Source organism: Bombus vancouverensis, chromosome 6, assembly GCF_051014615.1.
Source record: "Bombus vancouverensis nearcticus chromosome 6, iyBomVanc1_principal, whole genome shotgun sequence".
In the NCBI taxonomy this organism is placed as follows: domain Eukaryota; kingdom Metazoa; phylum Arthropoda; class Insecta; order Hymenoptera; family Apidae; genus Bombus; species Bombus vancouverensis.
The window spans coordinates 11,966,876-11,992,091 of NC_134916.1; the positions used below are offsets into that span (position 1 = coordinate 11,966,876).

Here is a 25,216-nt window from a genome sequence, read left to right on the forward strand (position 1 = left end):
TTAGCGATTATCATGTCGTTAACAGAGAAATTTGTTTATTCAAAACACCTTAATTCAAAATAACATCAAAAACGTATAAAGTACACATTGAGCAACAAGGGTGTAAAACAAAGAAGATCGTCTTCAATTATCCTTCTTATATCTCTGAGAAGACTCTTCCATAGAACTGAGCCATAATTCTAAATCCTTGGTCAACGCGGGCCGTTGCGCGTTTGGTTCGATTTCAGCGATTATTTCTGTAACTGGAATCTTCAAACCTGTGACAGTTTGTCTGCTAAGAACAACTGCACGTACGAAGTTGTCCGTCAAACTAATGAACTCGTGTTCCAGATAGAAGTGCTTATCTTCCCAATATATTAGCTGCGAAATTAAAACAGGTTTTTCATTTCATGACATTACAATACATATAATTATATGTATATTAATATACAAATTAAGGCTAATTATATTATATTATATTGTATTATATTTTTCTAACCTTCGTGGTAACTTTATAAGGCGTAAAAATGGGAATAGCTCGACGATACCGAGTCGACGAAGCTCCTTGCACTGCACCTCCGCCTCTTTTTGCAATGGCTGCGTAAATTCCACTGCGATCGTAATAGTGGAAACGTGCGAAGTCCAGTTCACGAAGGTATCTGGCATTATTCATGTGCTTCAAAAACAAATCCACATCTTGTGTTGTACATATACCTAGAGAAATGAAGAAAAAATTCAATCTGTTCTCTTTTAATTTTTATCGATAAAAAAACCATTTACATACTTGTCAATCTATTCATTTGAATATATGTATGCAATTTTATATTTTTACATATTACCTAACTACAATGTATATGCTTGTTACACATCATTATTTATTATATCATTACTTTATTATAATCTTTACGAATTACTCGTATCAGTGTTTATTTAATCGGATTTGGCGTTTCGTGTAAGTATAATTATATATATATATATATATATATATAATATATATATATATAATATATATATAATAAATATATATATAAATAATATATATATAATATATAATTATATATATATATAATTATATTATATATTATATATATAATATATATATATATAATAAATATATATATAAATAATATATATATAATATATAATTATATATATATATATATAATTTATACGTATTCTGCATAGGCATGAAATAAAGAATATCTGAATTTTCGAGTATGAAAAATGTATGATCAGTCATACTTGAAAAATGCTTGCCTTTAAATTCTTTTAAAATGGTGGGGGTCCCGCTTTACATTCACCAAAGATCAGTCATTGACGCAATTTCCATTGTTTTTATTACACGTCATGATTGTACCTACTGAACACGTGATCGAACGCGCGTGTATCCATGCTTATTGATACATTACTTTTCATACAAAATACAAGTATTTCATCAAATGAATATTATCCCGTATCTTATCTTGTATATTGTAATGGCCAATGAAACACTTATTGTTATATCATCGATTTCACCACAAATCGATACCAATAATAATCCAAAGAAAAATACTCATTACTAAAGGATGTACTTCTAAATAGATCGAATACAAAAATTAAATATAAAGAACAAAATAGTCGCGAAAATACTATCATAACCTATAACTTATTTATTATAATCCGTAGTAGCATCATAAAACTGTTGAAACTAGGATATATAACCGATGGAAAAGATGTTATGATTATTACCATAGATAGTAGTAGTATCGAAAATCTTCTTTTTCTTCTGTAACAGCCTGCTCGAACCTAACGTAAACAAGATCCTGAGGAAATAATTTACGTCAAAGAGCATGTAGAGAACAAGTAAGATCGTGACGAGGCAGGCGCACACCATTTTTCTATAATGCTTCCGGAAGACGAGACGTGAAAGGAGAACAAACAGCTCTTGACGTTCACAAAGCCACAGTCCAAGCAAGACTGCGTGCGGTTACCATGAAATTCCAAACTGCGAGGTCGCTTCTTACACTGTAACCGGTTCCTCATTCTATGACGTTTCGTTGTAATCGGGACGGTGCTTGCTCGTCGCATGTACGGAAGCATTCCACGCGGTCAAAGACGATAACGAACGCCCAATATTTCGAAGATTATGATATTCTGTCCTCTTTTATTATAGTGATTTTATAATTGTGAACAGATGACAACTCGATGGCTCGTTGTGAGAATTTAATCGATCAATTGTTGATGATCGTAGCAAATGAATAAATAGGTGAGTCAATGAATCAACGATTAATATGATTTAAGAGACTATGCATATATATCAACAATTCTTATATAAACTATATACAAACTGAATTAACTGGTGTGGATGGAAATGAATATTCTTTGGCTGCACTAGTCAGCATAATCTTCATAAAAATGATGCCGCGTTTAATTCAGAAAACCGAGTAGATACGATTTCTAAAAATATATATGCTATTCTTTTTATATATCATTATATCATTGCTCGGACGCATTAGCCGTGAACGTGTGAATGCCTTAACTATATATTATATGAAAATTAAGTACACAAAGTCGTGAACTTTACGTGAAATATTCAACGCGACATGCATGCATTGCGTGACCTCTTTTTTAAATTACAAAATTTTCGATTCAACTTCCGTTGCCAAATTCTTGTATCGTCAACAATTACTATATCGTTTCGATCGAAATCGTTCTGAACAATAAAGAAGAAAATAATATGTGCTTTCCAACGAAGAAACATTAGCCATCTAAGGAATATTTATTCTTACTCCTGGGTAATGGTATTTTCAACGACATGATCCAACATAGTATTATGTGACAAAAATGACATTATTATCATCTAGAATTATAATAACGTTTTCACGCATAGTACGTGCACAATGCTATTTAGCTGTTAAAGACTCGCTACGTCATCGGCTACTTAATAACCATACTACGGATACCAATTTATTTCGAAATTCAAATGGGATATACTTTATGGATTCACCCATGCAAATGGCGTCGGTAATAAGGATTGTATATAAGGATTTCAACAAATCGATCATATGCGAGCCGCTTACAACTAACTCGCAATTTCGCGGGTATTCTATATATTACTAAAAACATAATAATAACAAGCAAGTGAAATTTATAATAGAATCACAACGAACTGATGTATGGCAAACACGGTAACCATATCGATAAGCGAATGTCACAGTCTGAGTGCTCGACAATCGCAGGCGCGCGAATATCCACCATGATTTATGTGAAGGCACCTGTAATACGTTATAGAGGTATAAACATTCGCCGCTTAACGAGCTTGTAAATATATTGTTGTTCTATCTCTACCATCCTGCAGCAAAGCAGCTCCTCGGGAGAATTCTACATTGTTTTCTCGTGGAAATCATTACCGGCGCCAGTCGCTAATTTATATATATATATATTTTTTTTATATACATACATATATATTTATATATACATACATATATATTTATATACATACGTATATATATATACATGTATAATATATATTATAATAAAAAATGTAAATAACACCACGCGTCTCGCGATTACTTTCAACGGAGAATATTTAACAAACGGTGCTCTTTTTAATTTCGGAAGCTCCTTTGAAGTGGATGTAATCGATCTACAATCTGTGACCTTATCCTTCTAGCAATCCGTTCCACGGTTGCTAGTAAGACTTTTGGTAAATTATTCTCAAAGTCATTGAATTCATTGGCATATCAAACGGTTTGTTAGCAAGTTCCTCCCCGCACGCATGAGGAATTTAAACACATCTTGTCCGATAGTCACGTATATACCATTGCCTAGTAAAATAATTTCCGCGTCTCTGTTTGGCCTTTGTACTGTAGATTTCTGTTTCTCATCGATCCGAAAGAGTTTCTTTTTTCTTTGGCATTGGATACATATATACGATTACGCATCCGAATTACGTTGCAAATAACGCTGAGCCAATTTTTAGGTAGACAAGCATCAACTTTTAAGCTGCCCGATCATTCACCTCAATTCTCAACCGAACCATCGGGAATACAATCGATAAAAGCTTCAAACTTAACTCGTAATTTGTTCACCAAAAAAATTGATTCGACGTTATCACGCGCGTCGTTCGAACAAGAAAGTAACTACTGGAAGATTCCATGAATGCGTTCACGACCAACGAAAGCTGGCATCGATCGAATCTTCGACCTTACACGGTCGTAGTCGAATAGACGGAAGTGGACACGGCGCCATTTGCGGAGGACGCCGTATCCTCCTTTTGTCAGCAATTCGTCGTTGCTGCTGAGCTCTGACGAAGCATCGCCGAAGAAATTTCGTTACTTTCCAACCACCTGGCGACTTCCGGTGGCATCTGCGGTCGGACATGAGGTATCTATAACATGCATGTTAATTAATATATATATTTGCACTCCAGACAAATTATTTAGATTAATGTAATCAATTGTAATTACTCTTTCAGAGATTTTAGGTTTTCTTATTTATGATGAAGGAGAAACTGAAAATTCGTTAAAAAGTGTAGAAAATTTTACCTGAGTTACACCCGCCTCCACGTTACCGTTCTGCTTGACGCCTCGTTCCATAAGGGAACCGATCACAGCCTCGGCGCTACAATCCAAAAGCCTTTGTCTGCACATCGCGATGGCCCTGACGAATCCGTCGCTGGGAGTGATGAACCGATGTTCCATGAATACGGACTTCTCATCCCAATATATTATCTGCAAGGATACATGCCACGAAAACATCGAATAGTTAAATAGGCAAAGTTACTTGTAACAACCTTATGGGCGCAATTAACTCTTCTCCTTTATAATGGAAAAGTGTAACCGGTTTTGATTTGATATTCCACTTGCACCATGATAAAAGTGATAGCGAGAATACATTTTGGATACAATGCGTCATATGATCATCGGAGTGCATACAAAACTATAGTGGCGAACACTTGGACAGCTTCGACTCTCTAAAATAGTACCAGCAACGATTTGCACACTAAGTGTCAACAAGTTCGTTTCCTTCTCGGTCTTATCGGTTTTCCTAGAAGTTACCGAGAACAAATGTTGATAATCGACCGGATACCGAGATCTCTGTGTCGAAGAATCGTAAAAGTTTTCTATGGTTTCTCAAGTCGATCAGACAGAGAACAACGAACGTGACTGTGTAATACGATTTTACGTGATCAAACTCACATACCTTAGAAGTTATTTTGTAGATGGACAGAGGTTTCAGGAAGCGGCGATAACGAATGGTCGACGCTCCTTGTACGACACCCGATCCTTGCGAACAGATCTCGCGATAGAGGCTGGTCCTTTCGTAAAAATCCGCCCTGGCGAAATCGATCTCGCGAAGATATCTCGCATTGTTCATGTGATAAAGTAATGTGTCCACGTCCGTTGTCGTGCAAATACCTGCGAAAAGTAAACTAATACAACTAGAAAAGTAAATTAGTACAGCCGCGAGAGTAAATAGAATGAGATAAACGATGATTATTCTTTTATTATGTATGTTTCAAAGACCAAAAGGTTAAAGTTGAAGTTAAATAGCAATTTTCGAAGGTTGGTGTCATGAATTGTATTTGACACACAATTGCGAAACGTACGTTGCGATTTTCCATGACGGTCAAGAGAATTAAAGATGCGTGATTTCAGCCGAATAATAACTAACCGCAATCGCATATCGTGCCTCCGATTAAAAGAATACTTTTCTGATTTAACTAATACGATTAAAAACAATTACTTAGAGGTTTAAGAAGATAAGATGAAAGATATGGAACAGAGAATGATGAAAAAGTTGTTTGAGTCGAGTTGCTGCAAGGACAGATAAATAAAAGATCAGTATTTGCTGGAATATAATAAGCATATTAAGTATCCCGAGAGTTTAATATTCTTTGTTTGTCCCACGTGTCATGTAAGTCCTGATAAAAGTGTATGTTCTTTCGTAGGTAATTTCTGGAATTCAGACCACCGTGTATAGGATGAGAACGCTACTGACAGAAAAGACGCATACTGATAAAACACGTTGCAAAATTTACGTCGTTTACATTTCGATCTGTTGGTCCAGCTTTGTAGAATTTCGCAGCACAGTACTGCACAATCAATACTCGTACGGATTTGCGACACGAGCAACCGACCGGCCAACTGATCGCGCATGGTAGGTCAAGGTTTACGCGAATGAGCCCAAGATAAGTCAGTAAATTGTAAGGATTCTGGACTTACGTAGCCACAAAGATCCATGAAATGCATTTTCATGGAATCTCTATATTCTTAAATAACGTTTCGGTTACGTCCTATCGATAATACTAGCTTGAACGAGGCAGCATTATACACGATTTAACATCAAATCGTTAATCATCGTTATTTCTAATCTCATTCAGGGTTAAGCAGACAACGTACCGTAAACGGTGGTCTCATCGAGGATATGAACCTTCTTCTTGCAGAAACGTGCAAGGAACACGGTCAAGCACATACGCAAGAAATAGTGAACTTCTACTAGGTTATAGAGCAGCACGATAGCTCCAAATACACCAGCCAACACCCAGCAGGTTATCATCATGATTAAGTTTGCGATTCGCACGTCCTCAAATTCGAACAGGAGTATGATCCCCGCGTGGTCAGGCTTTGGAATTCCTCCACCGTCGGGAAGCCACACTCCACTTTATCGATTCGTCGTCGATTCTGACTGCGTTTCCTGGCTCGCTTCTCGCCGATGAAAAGCCAAGTTGCTCGATTAGCATGTCAAAGGATCGTAGGTGGATCGACGCACCATGACGATCAACCTTAGTTCCAAATATATCGGTACATGCCGGACGACCATTGAACGCATCAAGAGATAATGCAGCCCGTGTCCGGCGTTCTTTTATATACGAAGCACCTCGGACCTGAAATGCCAGAAGCATTACCATTTAAATACTCAGACAAAAAGTATCGAGTGTCATGTTTCCATGGAGTGCGTTTCTCATTGTAATCGTGCACATGGAATATTCCACTCGAGTCGTGCTAGGATGCAAATGTTCAATAATAAGAGACAAAAACAAGACAGTGATTTGGTTATCTCCTTCTTGACAACGATCACTCTGCGGAAGAACTCGGCAGGCGAAGCACTTTGTAAACTAACAAAGTAATAAAATGTCCGAAATGTGCACTCACTAATTAACAGTGTAAATATTGGGAATACGCGTTTGGTATGATCACGCGATGCTTTCCTGCCAAGTGGCAGGGGATCGTTGACGAATAAGCAGCACATCAAAAATAGGCATCCGATGAACCGCGCGCGTCTTGCAACGTTGCTGATCGTTGTACGCCGATGAATAAACGGAACGGTGACGAATCGCAACCGTGCAACAACGACACCATGTCGATGTAACGTTTAAACGTAGAATTTCTGGTAGTACGAATATACCGTGGAGACAATTCAAAATTCCCAGCGAAAGCTACTTTCGATACTTTCCCCTTCGAGAGGTTGTACGATTGTCACGCGAAGCACGTTTTCATTGGCCACGCTCTTCCAAAATATTGTCCCGAAACGTCGGTCTTCTCCGTCGAGGTTCGCAATGCGTCATTGCGGTATTGCTTCTTCCGAAATCGAAGGTGTTTTCTCAATTGATGATGGTTCTTCTATATCACAAGATTCTTATTATTCAGATCGGTGTTTAAGCTTCCGACGTTTAAGCGCTCACTAGCTTTCGTATCGATGCTCGCTTCGACCTACCTAGCGGCAGTCTGTCAGGTGGAATCGCCGCGGACGCCCGATGACTGTCCTGTGCCTGACTATTCACGGCAACACGAATCTGCACATGCTTGTCTACTTATACACGCACGCACACAAGGAACACACGTACACAAGTACAGAGCTAAGGAGTATGCGTTCGAGTCGACGACATCTCACAAACTGCTGATCAACGCGTTCCCGGGTTCGATGTCGTCGTCGGCGTCACAGGCGCCGGAACGTCCCTTTCCAGAAGTCGCATCTGCGCCGAGGACTTCCAACCATGATGCTGGTTCCTAGTGGGAGGCGACACCTCGTTGCGCGTTGACGTCAAAATCCTTGGCGCTTTTCTTAATGGCAAACCGAAGTACAAGTGTGTGTTATGCCAGGATGACGCTAATCTTGCCATTTTGAACGCCTCTGCTTTTACAGGGAGTAAAATATAAATTTGAAAATCATAGCGTAAACTGGTTTCTTTGAAACGGTTCTTCTTCACGATTAATTCAAAGGTTGTAGATTGAAATCTTCAGTTTTGAAAGCGAAAAGAAATTATAAGGTTCTATATAGTGGATTTTGTAGAAGACAGGTACAAAGTAACAAGGAAATTGTCTGAAATATACAATATCCTTGAACTTTGACAGTCTTACAACTCGCTGATTAAGGAGATAAGCGAGGTTTTCTGATATATTTATTGCTAAATCATATTGATTATATCTATGTAAAAAAAGAACGAAGCGTATCGACGCAATTTTCCCAATATCTATATTAATAAAGTGTAATAATTATAGGACACTAAGGAACAAATATAATGTTAAATCATCACGATCTATCTAGAATAATGAATCTTCCTCCTTTTTTTCTCGTTTCTATGAATTAAAAACTCACCTAAAATTTGTTTATTAATATGGCACAAAAGTGTATACAATATAAGTATGTATCGACGTCACCGTCGAATGTAATTATGAATATACTATAATTTATGACATATTAAAATCACGGATAATTCAAACGATGACTTCCACCATGAATCTTCCTTTTGTAGCATTTTATGTTTTATTTACTTTCTTCGTCAAAAGATCACTCCTAAATAGAATGTTTAATCTTTCATATGTAAATCTTTTTCTGCTATTCTTTTTTTTTTTAGTAAATTTCTTAAGGAATATAAAGAGTTCGTTTCTCTACCTTGTGTGACCTCGTCTTACGAAATCAACGTATGCCAACTATATGTAATTGATACGGGAAAAAGAACAAGCAAAGCTTCGTCAAACGTTGTTTGAAGGCGGGGCATGCACAAGCAATACGATGTTACGTCGAAAAGGTGGTGGTCAGGAAACGCTTTCCTGCTGATGTTTTATGGAAAACGCGTGATCCACGAACGAACAATCACGAAATCGGCACGAATCATGAGCTAATCAATAAATATCTCACGTACGACGTGGGAATTTCAGACGTCGTAAAATTTCTATTAGCCTACCAGAAGCTTTATAGAACCATTACATTACATTCTAAACTATGTTCGCAATGGGACGACGAAAAGCAACTCGTGAAGCAAATAAAGTGTAGTTCTCTTCTTCTTTTGTAATGCCAAGTTAACATATATGTGTATCAAAGCAATTATTATCATGTTTATTCTAAAAAAAATCATTTGTACAATAATGTTCTGTTTGATACCCTGCTTAACGAAAAATATAGAAAAGAATAAATACATGTAATTTTCATGTTATAGTATTCTTCGATTTTCAGATATTACTAGCTAGAAAAAAATTCAGTAACAAATGGTTTATCCCCACTCCCGTACCGAGTTAGAGGTAGATCGTATGGAATAGGGAAAACTGGAACACCAGCTTCTTCTTTTTTGATAGGAAACGTAGTTGATCCAGTCTGTAAAAAGATGATGTATACTTGAAACGTGTATAAAGGATATATAAATAAGAATACGTTTACGTACAACGAAGTGCGGAATAAATATAACGCCTGCTTCGTAATTCAAAATATGATGGGAGTCCTTTCTGACCATTCCCCATGCGGCTTTACTTAAATTAGCACTAGTAAGAACGAACCAAGGAATCTTTTCTAAATTAGGCGAAATTCTTGTGTATGTTTTTATATGAGGTATTGCTTTATCTCTAGCGGTTCGTGTAGCTTTCCACTGGCTGAAATATTTTATATGTACAGTATGTACATATATAAATAGAAATATATAAATAAAAATTAAGAACTTACTACATATAGGATTCTACCCATTCTTGTTTAGAATGTGTTTGAATACTGTATGGCAAACAACAAGATCCAACTTGACAATCAAAACTTTGTTTATAATTGTTTAAAGATGGATAAATGAACCGAAAGTTCGGGCAGCTCTTCAAACCTGGTGGATTTTCCTTTGACATCGAAGATATTATCTCCTTCTGAATCCAACTTTCATAATTAGGACCTAAGCTACCAATACTTGAACTCTGAGCAACTAATGTCCACTGTGGTGCATCAGGAGGTAGTTTTGCATGTTTAGAAAGAACGTGACCTAATTTTCTATAACCCCAATAATCATATTCCACACCTGTGTGTCTCCCAGGAACAGATGCCACAAAGAATACATTTACTGAAGAAAAATTTGCTCTTTTCACAGCAGAAATCCATTCTGTTAAAGCTGGTTGTTCGTATTTATGCAAGTAACGTTCTAAATCCCTCTTGAATCCTGTTGGTGATTCTCCATCACTGGGGTTTGCAGATTCTGCCAGCAGTGGAAGATGTGGCGATATCCAAACTCTGATCAACAACATTGAAGCAACTGTTTATCGATTAAAACAACTCTTCTTCTTAAAACAAGCACAAAATAACTTCTAAAATTATTTAACCAACCCTTGTGTTCTATTCTCCCAATCATCCGAATATAGATTTGCGGTGGAAACCACAACCCGTATTCCATCATCTTTGTATTTCAGGATCATGACTTTAGTATGATGACAACCAAACTTTGTTGGCATCCACACAGGTATCATAGTGATATTCAAGCTTAACTTTTCTTCATCCACTCTTGTTCCAAATAAAATAGACATATCTGTGCGTTGTCCAGCCAATAAATATTGCAAACATAACCACCCAACATCAACCATAAAATTAATATGCAAACTTTTTACAATTTCCCCTAAACTAATGTCTAAGATCTCAGGAAATGTTATAGAAAATTGTTGATTATATGTTTCTTTTGATTTTTGGATTCTTGTAAGAAATAAGTGATATGGAGCTGATAAGGCATATTTCATACCAAAATTTCCTGGTTCTACCACGGATACTTCAAATCCTTGTTGTTTCATCATTTTAATTGCTCTCTCTCTGACTTCGCTCCTAGATTTTATAGAATTGCATAATTCAAATCTTTCTATCAAAGATGTGCCTTTCGAAACACTAGAACTTTCCATATTTTCTGAACTATTATTTGTATCTTGACTGCACTCTTGTACCTGTCTAGTATGATTTAACTTTGATTTCTTCCTTTCCTTATCATTGTCACCAAAGATACTACTATCTCTCTTTTTATCTTGCGAGCTAGATTTGTGCATAGATTTTTCGGTTATCTTCAGATTATCCAATTCTTCTTTCATCTTGGAAACTTTTCTCTGATTATCTTTTTCATTAGAAGACATAAAAAGTGCCTCTGCTTCTTCATCCATATTTTTCAACTTATTTTCTCTTCTCTGAATCGTTAGTTGTTTATGTTTTTCCACTTTATCCTTTAAAGTTTCAGAAACTGGTTTTCCGTTAGTGACTTTTGGACTCTCAGCATTTATTTTGGAGTTTGATGCTATGTTTGAAGAACTGCTTCCATCACTATTTCTGTTTTTTCTTAATACAATCTGCAAGATCTTTAATTGGTCTTTCAAAAGACAACGATCAGAACACTCAAAATTAAGTTCCTCGGGAACTCGTATTTCGCCTTCTAACTGATTTACTACAATTTTTTCCACTGAAACAGATCATATGTTTTTCTTCGATCACGGTTGAATACTTAAGATAAGACTGACAAGAAACATATAAAACTTACAGTGTGGATGTGACATCTCGTTGAAATGAATTGGATTCTTGCGATAGCATTTTTCCATGTAAGGGCATTGCTTCTTGACTGAAACTTGCACAAAACAGTGCAACTTTTTAAATTGCACGAAATTAAATCTTAACCTTAAAACCAGTTGATGTATGCTTACCATTGTTCATAAAACTTGTAGCCATTTCGTGATATTATTTAGTTTGCAAAGATGATAGTACGAAGAAGTTATCCTTTAAATGTTATATAAAACAATAACGCGTAATACTATCACAATTTGTTCCGTATCCGACCAACTTCTATTTCAAATTATTGACGAGAACGAGCAGATGGCACTGTAATCGACATGGCGTAAGTGTAGTTCGAATTGAAATTAGTTTCGATCTAAACTTCTTCACGTCGGCGCGTCTTAAAAACGTGGTTTTAAAAACATGTGAAAGTCAACGTAAAACCATATAAATTGTCAACATTACTCATTTAAATTACATTCACTAGTTTATACCAGGATGAGACGACACGAATATTTAGTATTATTTAATTAATCCTCATTGTTAAATAATGATATGCCATATGAACTTCAATGGGCGCCAATTTCATTAATCAAGATGGAAGACATACAACACGATGTACAATATTCAACACAATCGCTGATTGGCAATATTTCATACAATCGATCTGTAATCTGCTGTAAAATATTTCCAAACATCATCGAACAAAGGGATAAGGAACGAGAAAGGTAATTTAATAAACTCATTTAGTATCAATATAAAGTTAGGACATTAATAACATCGATATAAAGTACAACAAAATGAATCGTTGTTGGAAAGCGATTTACATCGGTGCAATTAATACGTCTCAAACGCGACATTGAGAAATAGCATCTTAAATGCGATACGAAATGTTAGAAAGCGAGTCTCAATAAAACGATCGAAGGAAAGCAAGTGGTGAAGGAGAACGAAAGACGTAGTAGACGGGGGACGATTAACAACGTCTCGACGCGTAACACCGCGTCCTTAACCGATGCAGCGTCGAGCACCAGAGTTAAGTTTCAACGAGGAAACTTACCGACCGCATCTCAGCGGCGCTCGACGCTCGGCGAGCGCCCCTTAGAAACAAATTGCGAAGACGAATTTCCATTTTTCCCAAGAACAATTAATAGCCGCGGAAAGAATCGGGATAACGGTCTTAAAAATCGGTCCGCTTAATATGTATGCGCATAATTTACAGGGCGCCACTGGTATTGGAATGATTAAATTAAAGTCGCCGCCAGGGGGTGGAATGTTTTTCAACCGACGTCCCGCGCACAAAGATGATTTGTCTGGGGAAAATATTAAACAAAAACACGTCACTGGGGAAGCGTCGAAAAATTTGCATCGTTTGATTAAAAAATGGGAAAGTGGATATTTTAAAAACAGATCACGATAAAAGTAGGTGATCTTCTCAAAAGAAGTTGGACTTTTTCAACAAATGTACTTATATACCTTGTCAAAAGTTCTTCAGATGAATTAACATTTAAACTTCAGTTCTAAACGTATCTATGTGATCAATAACAGCTTCTTTTACTTGAAGATATTAAAGAATAGTATACTTAAAATAATTTGGTACGAAGTACATAGAGCGTACAATTTTATTCAAAAAGATAGTATTTTTATCGAATATCTACCGTATATTGTACAAGCTGTTAAAACACTCTAAATTAGTTGTATACTTTATCAAAGTAAATAGCTTATCCTTCGTTTCGAGTCGCTTACGTTTCGAGACGACGTTCACGGTGATAAATCGAATGAGCGAAATAGGAAACGTTTCCGACGTCAAAATACAAGCAATTCGTTCGTAAGTCACCAGGAAGACGAACAGTCAGCTCGGCGAAATTAACAGCTTGCTCCTTTAGTCGTAATTGTTTCTAGAAACGTTTGCTTCTTGGATTATGGCTCGATCAAGTGGAGAGTAATTGGAAGGCGCTTCGACGTCGAGAAGCCAACACTCACGTCGAATCGATTCCTCGTCGAACGTTTTATATTCGTTAGACAGTACATTATTTCCAGTCAATACTTGCATGCGAATATCCTGACTTCTGTAACATGGATTCTTCTGAATATTTTGCGAAATTCTATTCCCAACACGGGAAACAGGACGTTCTTAAAAGCAGTGCAGGTGGAATTAACGAGTGAACGAACGAGGACAAGCTTATTCAGAAAATACGACGACGACTGTCGACCTTTTTTTAGGAGGAAAGAGCCAAGAAAGGAGCGGCAGGATAAGCGAAGATTGGATTATCTACCGTCAGATTCGATAGTTATCAAGTTCCAGTTGAAACTTGTTCACGATTCGTACGGCGCCGTGGCGGTGCAGCGAACTGAAGCTTTTTCCCTTGATTCTCCACTTTCTACTGCAATTTTCGTTTTATATATTTTTATATATTGTAATAATAAACGGCCATAGGTTTACCAAAAATACACATTCAAAGTAAAGATAGAAAAATAATAGAATAGAATAAAATAAAATACAATAATGTAATAAAGAATGAAATAAAACAGAAATTATACAATAAAGATACAATGAAATAAAAGAAGGCCGTGGATAGATACAGAAGTCGAAGCGAAAACCCGAGAAAAACCGTCAGTAAGTGTCCGAATAAGAATGAGATTAAATTCTTACAAATTAACCGTTGTAATGAAGTGCTTGAACGCGTGAACGGGAACCGGTTAAAAAATCAACCTTATTCGCAATATCATTGGCGTAGTTACATATTATTGAAACGAGATCGGAAAACTTCAGATTCGTAATTTCACCTTCGTATTGTCACAACTTCGATGCAAATTATTAATCAAATATTTAACAATATTACGTGATAACAAGATACCTTCTCAGGGGTTAATAGCTAGCGAGAAACATCGATATATGTACGTACCCTCGTAAAAAACGCGGTGAAGCGCTAGTCATAGTCTTTATCGTCGGTCGTTCGGTTCTCACGCGCATCATTTTTATCCATTTTCTATTACGTTCGTTGAAAATGGACATCAAGAGACGAAGGGATAGTCTGCTTTAAAACTACCATTAAACACGCATCGAGACACGAACGAGTCTCGCGACGAGTGCGTCGAATGTACTTCGGTACCAATAAATAACAACACAACACCGTCGAATGTCACGCGGCAAAGGCAGGGGCGAACGACGGAGCAACCGAAAAGTGGTATCCGTCAGGCTTGCAGGATGTGGAGAGAGGGGTGGGAGAGACGCCGTGCGTCGAGACGCCTCGGTCCGCTCAGTCACCGCCCAGACCGCGCCGCGAGCGATTCATCCGTCGTGACTTTCGCGTGTTCACGCCGGATCTCGTGTCAGTGACTTTCGTTGTCTTTAATTGTCACTTAATCACCGTCTCTGTCTCGCGAATGAATCTTAACTCTCGGTACTCCGATATTGTACGTCTTAGCCACGTGTTGGCGCTTTATCGTCGATTTTCATTCAAAGATTGCGGTTACCGGTGGCCCCGGTTAGAACCGCGTTGATCCAGGCGTCGCGTGACCGTGTGATCTACCCGCGTCGAACAGTGATTCCCTCGCATCGATCACGTGAACTGCAGTGTAAGTTAGAAGTGGTGCCGTGGTGGAGTCGGCTGGAACGCATCCTGCGGAAAGCGGTTTCCTCTGGAGGCACTCAGAAAGCAATCAAGATCCATCGCTGCCCGGAAATGCCAGAAAGTCAAGGTCGCTTTATTTACACCGTTATACTACCGATTCGTCGTTAACAGTCGGTTTCGCGCGAGCCAAACGGAAGTCGCCTCGTGAATCATTCGTTATTTTCGATCGTGTTATTGTACGCTTGTTTACGCGCCCTTCCTATTGTACATTGAGAAACTTTTAAAGTAGTTGGATCGAAAGTCTATGATACGTTTAGTGTATTGGCCGTCGCAGCGACAGGTTATCGTTGTTGTATTCTTTTTTTTTTTCCTTTTTTCTCTTTTCTCGAAACTCGAGGAACGACGAGGCAACTCCGAATGGTAACGTTGAGACCATAATGAATTGAATTCCACGATACGACGGAACTCGACATGGTACGGAAATTTTAACAAAATTATCATTCAGAGCATGAAAGACGTAGCGATTCGGTAGTGAGAACGTTCCTCTCAACCTCGGTATTGCTTGTCATTTTCGGATCATGCCGATGTCAAGTTTCGAAAACGCGGATACCCTTCATTTAGAATACGCAACAAATTGATGCGAGTTTCAAAAGTTTTAAAGTATAAAATTCGTAAGCAAGATTTATAACGAGAACGAAGTTTTCCGAAAGAAGAGAAAGTTTAAAATCCATCGTTGTTGCAACGTTGCAGTGAAAAGCTGAGCGGGTTTTTACAACACACTTTGTAATTTCGAATCATTTCACCTCGAGAACTCGCGTCCGCTCGTTATCGATAAATCATCGATCACAAACAAAATTTTTAGACAAGTGATACCGTGAATTCTATTTCGCTCGAATAATTTACAAAATATCGAATGGACGATAAGAATGACTGGAGAATATATCGATACTTTCGTCCTACATTCTTCGGTTTTTCTTCATTTTAAACCTGTTCATTTTACGAACGAAAGTTTGACACGAGGAAGATACAAAAAAGGTCTATCGTGTTGATTGAACTGTTACGGTAAGGGGGATGACGGGCTAAAGTGATCGAATAACTTTAATTAATTTTGACCGGTTAGCAATGAAGTCTTGCCAAGGCTGTCCGGATCGTAGTAACTGCGTGGAAGTTTATAGAGCGTGGAACGATTAATCACGGATATCGAAAGAATACGGTCCATGCATCGAAAAACGATTCGACGAAAGTTTCGTTACTCAAACTGTACTTCAACTGTATACGTCATTGTTTATATGAAAGTGTATCGAAATACGAGCGAAAGGGAATCGTGTTATGCCGCGTGCATGCGAAAATAAATCGTAGTTTCCGATGAAATACCGTCCCAAGTTCCATTCAGTATCGTGTTATCCTCGATCGATTAAAAATATTATTCGCGTTATGGTATAATCGAAAATCCTTGCTCTCCGTGATTATATAATAATTTAATTCGACGTCGACATTTACACAGGCGCCCAAATTTCAAACGTTGTAGAATATCAAGGTACTAATTAATGCAAATTATGCAGAATTAGGTGATCATTTCGTAAACTGATTGCGATAAATCGCAAATCTTTCACTCTATTTCGAATAAATATATGAGGTCATTTTTTAAACGATAAATTATCCGCTCTGTTTGAGACTCATTTCGCGAGATGTATTTCCGTCCTTCTATTTTTTTTTCGCGATTGCGTTTTTCCGTCGTACATACGTGGATTTATCGAACTGTTTATTTGAATTGGTATTTATCGAACGAACAAAATGGAATTTATATTGGGGCACGTTATACCGCGTTTCTTACTGAACTTGGCCTGTGTTGCACAGTGATGCATCAATCGGTAACGTTACAGAGTATAAAAGTTACAAACATGTCACAAATCATAGTTTGTATCCTAGTCTGTTACAATCTTATCATACTAAGTCAAATAAGACAATCGGATCACTCGTAATTTAGAAAATTTACTTGCAAAATTTCATTTATTTTATCAAAAAACTTGCTGATTTACTATCGTGCGAAAAAATTAATTAATTCTTGTAACTTCTTCGACGACTATACGAATTTGTTACGTGAACGAGGAAATTTATTAAGCGATATATCGTAAGAAGAAATGTCACTCGCAGGAAAGTCTTTCAGATGAATTGTGGGATGTGGAGTGGTTCTTTAGTTAAAAAGTTTCAACTTGAAAGTGGCCATTGTAAACGTTGCCATCGAGAAAAGCAAGCAGAAGGAACGCGTTCGATAGAGACACTCGAATCTTCATTCAATGCTCTAAGCGGATCGTTCGATCATTTCATGAATAATCGGTCGTAATGGCAACTAATTTTTGTATAGGCTGCCGATAATTCTCCAGCCATCTGGAGAATCCCGGCATTAAACTGGAGAAACGTTGTGGATAGTTCACGTGAAGTGGCTCTCGATCTTAAGCACGAGGCAACAAAGATCCTTCGATGTTTTTTTCTTCGAAACTTGTATCTCAAACAAAATTAACATTTAATATCATCGAACGGTTAGAGAGAAAGCGAATACCCAGATATTGTTAAGTTATTGTACAAAACAACAAACAAGTTTGGAGTGAAAGTTTCCCAAATATTTTTCACTGTAAAAATATTTTTACACTGTAAAAGGATTAATATTTTAATATTCTAATACCACAGCGAGAACTTGGTCGGTGTAACGCTTACTCGCAGACTTTTACTGCCTCCAAACGATATTACGATCAACATCGTACTGATTACAAAAATGTTTGTTTACATAGTATGACAGGGCGGACATGAATTATGTGTATTCAACTTTCATAGATCATTCGGTTGTGAGTTATTTTTTGTTGAGAGGAAGAAATGCGAGCACCGGTATTGCGCCATGTGGCAAATTGTTACGTAATCCACGCGGATTCATCCGTTCGTAATCCTACGAAACACAAGAAGCATCTCATCCAAATTCAATTATAAAGTAGCTTTAGATATTTTCTTCCTTTTTTCCTAAAAACATTTCCGTACCGAGAGTAATTTGAACGTAAATGTAAATAACTCTCAATCGACAAAGCAGAAGACGGTAATGCTTTAAAAAGCGTGGATTATATTCGTTTTGTTAAGAAGTACAAGGTTCTCGTTTTAGTACACAGGTTCGAACACCTGAAACCTAGTTACGCTGGTCTTCGCGTGCATTTCTTAATCGACCTGCACGATCTCGAGTTTAACCCGAAGGATCTCTCCATTGTCTGATGAACTACCTCAAAGACGGCACGCCATGAATAAATTCATCTTGGTAATCACCGTCATTGTTTCGCTGTGCTCGGTACAAACAGATCGAGTACACCTACATATCTCTGTTTCCCGGCAGACTTAAATGGTATAATTAATCACGTTAATTTCGACAGTTCTCTCTTCATTCTTTAGACGTCAGGTATTATCGTAGATTTTTAACCAGCTCGAGCTCGTTAAAATTCGAAGCATCGATGAAAGGAGAAGTTGCCACTGAAAATTTTCACAAGAGAAGTCGAGAGGCACGTTGAATGCGATAATGGAATTTTGAAAATGGAAAATGTCGCAGAGAATGACGCACCCAAACTGACATACTCTTGAATCGAAATCAGATGCACTTCAAATCCATCTTACGGAAAAGTGGCCATTTGCATTTGTACCGTACGAAACAGGCCGAACTGTCTCGCGTTGCGGTACCATCGTTCCGATACTTTTCTCCAGCAAATACTTTTCTCTAGCCAGAGTCAAATTTTATGAAAGTACGTATTATAGAGTTTTCAATGGCCTAATTCCATCAGAGGGGAATTTAAGGTTTCGATAGACGTAAGTTTGCGAAGTAATTTCTGTGAAGAAAATCGTAAGACGTTCCCTTAGCCGCACTCGTCGATAATTTCACCGTCATCGTGTCGATAACGACGAACCAGTTTATCGAAACCTTACGTTCCCAATGTATTTTATCTCGGTTTTCCCGGTTTTAGTTTGTTTGAAGCATTACGGCGTAAGTTGAACTTTTGATATTTTATTTGACCACACGCCTGTCCATTTATATACAAACTTCAATCTCGAGATATGCGTTCGCTCTGATCGACTACGACATGTTTACACGAATTTATCCGACATATCCCCAGGTCGTCTGACCACGTTACGTTCTTCTGTATCTCCGTCGAGCTGTTACGTTTGCGAAACTCGTTTCCTTTCAACTCAACATCCACAACGTTTAATTCTATGTAAGCTTAGTTAATCGTGAAACGAACGGCTCGTTGTTTCTTGCTCTCTCTCTCTCTCTCTCTCTCTCTCTCTCTCTGTCTCTCTCTTTGACATTATTCTCCATATGGAAAGAGCATTTGCATAAAATAGTAGGAATTTAAAACAATATATCGCTTGGTTCGTGACATTGCCGATTATGAGAAACCCATGTAGAACTGTATACTTAAGCTCCTAAATCTATAACACTTTAATTCGTGAAACAAATTGTGTAAAATTGTATTTTTTAAATGCCTCCATGGTGAACATACTTGTGAAATAATTGAAGTAAAATTCAAAAGTTGAAACATAGTACTCGAATTGAAATAAAATCTCTTCTTTCGTCAGTTTCGGCCTACGTCTTGTCTTTTGATACCCGATTATTTGCTGTAATTTGGCTATACTATAATTTTTTAGACTACAGAACGAGCAGGCACAACTTCGGACTTCCCTTTCAACGTCGTGCACAAAAGTGCTCGTTAAAATACCATGACGAAATGACGAGACGAGGAAAGAGAAGAGGGGGAGGACACTCAGAGGAACTTTAACCGTAGCACCTTTTCTTCGTCTGCTATCTTCTTACCTTATTCCTCGGCCGGACTCTTACTATCCTATTCTCATTCTTCTTCATCGGTTGAATCGAGGTTATCGGAGCGCTCAATTATTTGGGTCATTCTAGACTACCGTTTTCCACTAGCATCGAGCATATTCCGTCGTGCGCCGAATATTTTGATAGAAATAGGTAACGTTTCTGTAATAAAACGATGCCGGGGCATATTTACCTAGGAAGAATTTCCGAATTAATTATTTAATATTAAACAGTGTTACGAATTTTTCGAACGATCCTTAAAATTCTTTTCTATCTATTTGCAGTGAAGATATAATTAACGAGAACGTGTCTTGAACTCGTTAGTAATAAATATCGTAGAGATGTATGGAAATAGATGTTTAATACGACCGAATGATTATCGTGCGATATATTATGGCTGATTTCACAAGGGGAAGAAACGCAATATAATTGATTAGTTGCCGAAAATAACTATATTTCGCGTAGGATAGAGGATTGAGCCATGGAACACCGTATCGTTTATTACGTGTAGGTTAAAACCTGCGGGATATAATTTAACCGCGCGACGGTACGCTTCGCTCTCTAACGTCGAAAGACCTTGCGCCGATAGATAAAGAAATGGTACCCTTCAAACTTTTCTAAAATTACCGCGACACGCGTCGCCCCAAAGAAATTTAACGAGCAAAATGATTTGTTGCTTAGAATTGCAGCAACACGTATTCACGAGGCACAATTTTCCTTTCATTTTTCTCGTGCTCGTATCCTATAAAAGCTTCCGGTGAATCGTCTCGTGTATATTGCATGTGCACACGGCGATATTCCCGTTTTCGAAGCACACATTTTTGTCGCGCTCGACTTTTCCCCATCGTACCTACTCGTTCTTTCTTCCAAGCGAAATTTAAGAAAGTTACAGTTCGATCGAACTCACTTGACCGATCTCTCGAGCACAGCTGGCTACCAGCGGGGTCGTTTCAGAATGGCAAAACGCCGTCTACCATTGCACCCGGAAATTAAATGCCACATACAGGTTACAGGAAGATGATTGCTTCGTCCTTGACACGGTGCGGCATATACCGCTTATTTGCAGCCCTACGAAATTACGAGTCACATGATCCAGAGATGACGATTAGTGCGAAATAATTCCGGCGCTTCAACATGCCCGTAATAGATGCTCACGGATCGTATAAGCACGCACGCATGTACGTAGTAGTGTGTACACAATGTAAAACACGGATAGGTACACGTACTTACGCGTGTGGTATCTGTTATATCGACACGAAGCTTCGATACACTTGTACGTTCAATGTCATGGTGCTCGCACGTGCATCTATCGCATAGCTATGTATTTGCATGCGTGCAATTTACAGGTAGCAGTCGATGCGTATGCAAATTAGCAGCCAGGGTAGTTTGTTACAACGGAAATTTAAATTTTCTGGGTGGAAGGTCTGGGAAATATCATCATTGCGTGGCGTAAAATCGCAAGTGAACGGTGAACCACGGGGTAATTGAACCGCTGAAGCGAACTTCTGCCGCTTTCGCGATGTTTTACACGGTGTTGGAAAATACACGTGTACTCGATAATCGGTCAACGATATGTTTCGATAACAAGCTGTCACGTATGAATTAATTTTGTGGTAGCAATTTCGCGTGATCATCAGTCGGAAATCGTATCGAGCGTCGCACGTCGTCGTTATAAATTTTATTTTATTCGTCGCTCGTGCAGCGAGATGGTCGAGACCTCTGAAACCATGCGATCGCAAATTACATTATGTCGTTACATAAATTTCTGAATGCAGTCAGACTGGAATCGACGATTTTGCGACAACAAAAATTATTCATCCGCTGTTTCGGCGTTGACGACTGTATACAATAGAAGTAAAATTTCCAATGTCCTAATTACAGAGTCTCGATTAACCGAATTAAAATTGGACAGTCGTATTTCTCGGATAATTGAACGGCTGAAATTATGACACTATCTTTTTTTATAAAAAGTGATAATTTATTGCGCATTATTATATAATTTCTTTCCAATCTTTCTGAGCTATACGTGGCTAAATATTGATATTCTTTTACTTTTAATTTATCAACATAAACCATAGCTATACAGAGTCCAGATATACTTATTTCTCAATTTAACATAATATCATAACAGAACAGGCAAGATACAAGATCGTAGGACGACACGAGTAAGAAATATCGTTTAGTTGATAGAACGTTCGGTTGGAGGAAAGTTTGCGTACTGGACATCCTATTGTATTATAGAACTGTTGAGAATTGTGCATCTTAATTGCCGAAATAAAAGTAAAGGAACACTAAGGTTACACTTAGAATTCATATTAGAATAGTTTTAGATTTATTTAATAAACGATTCCCAGGATCTTCGCCGATATACATTTGCACGCGTCTCAGCACTTTGTCTCACCATTTTCCATACCAAATCGCCAACGGAACAATTACATTCACCTGTTTTTTTGAGACGCCGCGCACACACATACTTCCACGCATTCATATTCACATACGTGTGTCACTACCACGCGGCCAATCTAGTCTAGCACACAAAATTAAACATATCTTAATAAGAACGATTCTGGATAAAATCGTATGCGTCGTTAAGAATGATCTGTACGATGTAACGTGACGCGTGACGCCTTCCGATCTTGTCACGAGTAATGCGAAACTTTCTATGGAATCCATTAACGCGGCGAAAGATGCAATTACGTTTGCGCGCGGAGCAACCCTAAGAGTAACCGCGATCTCGTCTATTTCATTTTATTAAGGTTGTCGCGCGTGTTCGTCCCCCCTCGAACTCTTGATTCATATTTAACTGCGATATTAGTCATTTGCAAGTTCAAAGAACCGTGCCGCCTGTTCCGGTATCTACAGAGTGTTGCAGAAAGTTGCAAGAAATGATAAATAAGCAAACAAAAAGCTTTAATAAACTTAGGTATCTGTATTCATACTCGAGCGTCTTGTAACTCCAAAACTAACGATATTTAACCCACGTTCGTTGAGACCTTCTTGCTTGTTTCGATGAATACTCGGTGCTCCTGATGTTTAGCACCAATTACCAGAAACAGTTCGTATTCTCCTAATTAGTTACACAATAACAGTGCAGCAACGACAGTTTCAATGAATTTAACGAGTTAGTAACGCAGAATTGTCCCACGTTACAAACAAACTTCCTCAACTTCACTTTGGATATGCACGAGTTTGAAGGAAGAACTTGGACCAAGTTAAATGTTGCAACGATCTAAACAACATCGCGAATCCTTTCTGTCCTATCGTTTGCCATCGTACCCTAAACTTTATCAGTTAGCGAACCGTAGGACGAGTTTCGGAAAAGAGCCCAAGTTATTTTTACTCGAAATAATGAAATTCGCTCGAATAGAAAGTTTCTTTGAAATGTCTCGATTTTAGTCGAGGCTGAATTACGACGGTTCGATATCCAACTCGATCAACGACCCATTCAACGAAAGGGTAATAAGGTAATCGCTGTAATCGAACGAATTCCCTTTCTGTTTACCTTCTCCGTGTCGAATGTTTGAGGATGCGGATGAATCTCGCGAGGAGTCGGCAGCGCCGGCGAGTAGCTAAACGTCGACGCCCCAGAGCGACGCCATCCTCATTGATTCCACTCCAACCATTTCACAGCCCTCTCGCCGCTCTTCCTTCAGCTCGTGTCCTTAACTGGCTTCGTTGCCCGCGACCTGCTCCTTCGTCAGCCGCGGGAATCCCTTAACATCGCTGTAATGCGTTTTGAATTGGATCGATGGGTCGGGGAACTTTTCCGGCTGTTTGGCCGAACTTTCTCAATTTTCATGAAATTCTGTCCTCCGTTTAAGTCCGCGTTCCCCCGTGGAAATTTAAAGTCGACGATCAAACCGCGTACGCATGGATGAGAGAGATGAGGCAGAGAGATGATTCTGAATTAAAGCCGAGCAGACCGAACGATTCGAATTTTGTCGTGGATGAATCGTAGGATCGAATCGAAAAAAGAAGAAAGAAAATAAAAGACTATTATCGTCCCTCGTTCTATTGGTCGCGTTACTTTAAAATCAGTCTCTGGTGAATCATCCAATTTGCATTTGTCGTTATATCGAGGTTCGTTCTCCGATTCTGGTCACGCGTTACCGCGTGCTGACGAAATTTCGAAAGGAACATTTTCATTGACATCGCGGTCTTCTGTCAGAAGGAAGACTTCGAGAATTGTCAAGGCGATGAATAATAAACGAACGGGCGGAGTTACGAGCGGGATATTTGTAAAATAAAAGGCTGGCGATATTCGGGTGACCGTAATTACCTTTGACTCTACCAAATAACGAGGTCTGTTACAGACAGCGATGCAGGCATAATTGCATTGCATTGGCAAAGGGAAATTGTATGCAAACCTGAACTGGAAATGTAGTATCGGCAAAGACGAAAAGAGTTCCCGTTTCATTTCGAGAAATTTAATTCGAGTTTCGTATATATGAGAACGAGACTTCGTTAAATAATAAGTCGTGCCTCAATAAAATACGAAAAGTCTAACTTATTTTTTTCTCTTGTGATCTTCGTATAGAACCAAGTATAGTTATATTAATTATAGTTATATAAATACATTGAAACAAACGAGTGAACTTTACGAGGAAGACAATACAAGCTCTTACGAAACATTTCGTTAAAGAGCGGTACGTCGACCACTCGAAATAGAATGCTGTAATTAAATAGTTTTCTCTCGTTAAAGGACTAATCCTATCTATCGGTTGTTACCAGAGACGCAAATAATATAACGTTCGTTGCAATTATCGGTCTTCGTTTTTCGCACCGTTGTCGCTGAGTGTGAAATGTATGCGACGCGTATCACACTTATCTAATAATTAAAGATAAATGGTCATCGCGACGCATTAGCAGCGATATCGATTCTGTAAACGAGAATCAGCAGCGAACATTAAAGCAGTCGGTTTCTCACGCTGACTATAAAGCTCGACTTCCTAGTAGCAGTTATTCATTCTGCGAGCTTCATCTCGAACTTCGTCACTGAATTACCGATTCAGCGTGGGATCGACCAATGTTCGGTCGCGTGAACCGGGATAATCTCGGTCGGAATTCCGGACAA

The 25,216-nt window shown here is 38.3% G+C and overlaps 4 protein-coding genes and 1 long non-coding RNA gene across 13 annotated transcripts in view; 2 read left to right on the forward strand and 3 right to left on the reverse strand.

Moving 5' to 3' along the window:
- Positions 1-18: 18 nt before the first annotated feature.
- Positions 19-1,852, reverse strand: LOC117155675 (protein THEM6). Its single transcript, XM_033331917.2, has 3 exons — positions 1,708-1,852; positions 479-693; positions 19-360 (listed from the first exon to the last, which is right to left on the reverse strand). Exons 1-3 carry the CDS (start codon positions 1,850-1,852, stop codon positions 124-126), a joined length of 597 nt encoding a protein of 198 aa, XP_033187808.1. The 3' UTR covers positions 19-123.
- Positions 1,853-2,085: 233 nt separating this feature from the next.
- On the forward strand, positions 2,086-7,007 carry LOC117155678 (uncharacterized). 2 transcript variants are annotated; one of them, XR_004463967.2, is made up of 5 exons: positions 2,086-2,224; positions 3,941-4,344; positions 4,436-5,525; positions 5,619-6,120; positions 6,344-7,007. It is a non-coding gene; the product is annotated as an uncharacterized LOC117155678 (long non-coding RNA). The 2 variants fall into 2 exon arrangements; XR_013058625.1 differs by having other exon boundaries at positions 4,436-6,120.
- LOC117155674 (protein THEM6) lies at positions 2,249-6,522 on the reverse strand. The gene is made up of 4 exons (XM_033331914.2): positions 6,363-6,522; positions 5,164-5,378; positions 4,506-4,691; positions 2,249-4,348 (listed from the first exon to the last, which is right to left on the reverse strand). Exons 1-4 carry the CDS (start codon positions 6,520-6,522, stop codon positions 4,238-4,240), a joined length of 672 nt encoding a protein of 223 aa, XP_033187805.1. The 3' UTR covers positions 2,249-4,237.
- Positions 7,008-9,271: 2,264 nt separating the features above from the next.
- gkt (tyrosyl-DNA phosphodiesterase glaikit) lies at positions 9,272-12,060 on the reverse strand. 2 transcript variants are annotated; one of them, XM_033331906.2, is made up of 6 exons: positions 11,877-12,060; positions 11,717-11,800; positions 10,534-11,638; positions 9,898-10,440; positions 9,623-9,827; positions 9,272-9,555 (listed from the first exon to the last, which is right to left on the reverse strand). In XM_033331906.2, the coding sequence occupies exons 1-6, from the start codon at positions 11,899-11,901 to the stop codon at positions 9,424-9,426; spliced, it is 2,094 nt and encodes a 697-aa protein (XP_033187797.2). In that variant the 5' UTR covers positions 11,902-12,060; the 3' UTR covers positions 9,272-9,423. The 2 variants fall into 2 exon arrangements, with proteins under 2 accessions (XP_033187797.2, XP_076475365.1); XM_076619250.1 differs by having other exon boundaries at positions 11,717-11,819; positions 11,877-12,058.
- A 40-nt stretch (positions 12,061-12,100) lies between these two features.
- Trpgamma (Transient receptor potential cation channel gamma) overlaps positions 12,101-25,216 on the forward strand; it is a 98,819-nt gene continuing 85,703 nt past the window's right edge. For 2 of the 7 annotated variants that reach the window (XM_076619241.1, XM_076619240.1), the window contains exon 1: positions 14,962-15,423. The gene's annotated coding sequence lies outside the window, so the exon portion shown is untranslated. Of the gene's footprint in view, positions 12,453-14,960; positions 15,424-25,216 lie in introns of those variants that run through there. The other 5 variants (XM_033331898.2, XM_076619243.1, XM_033331900.2 and 2 more) reach the window with 4 other exon arrangements.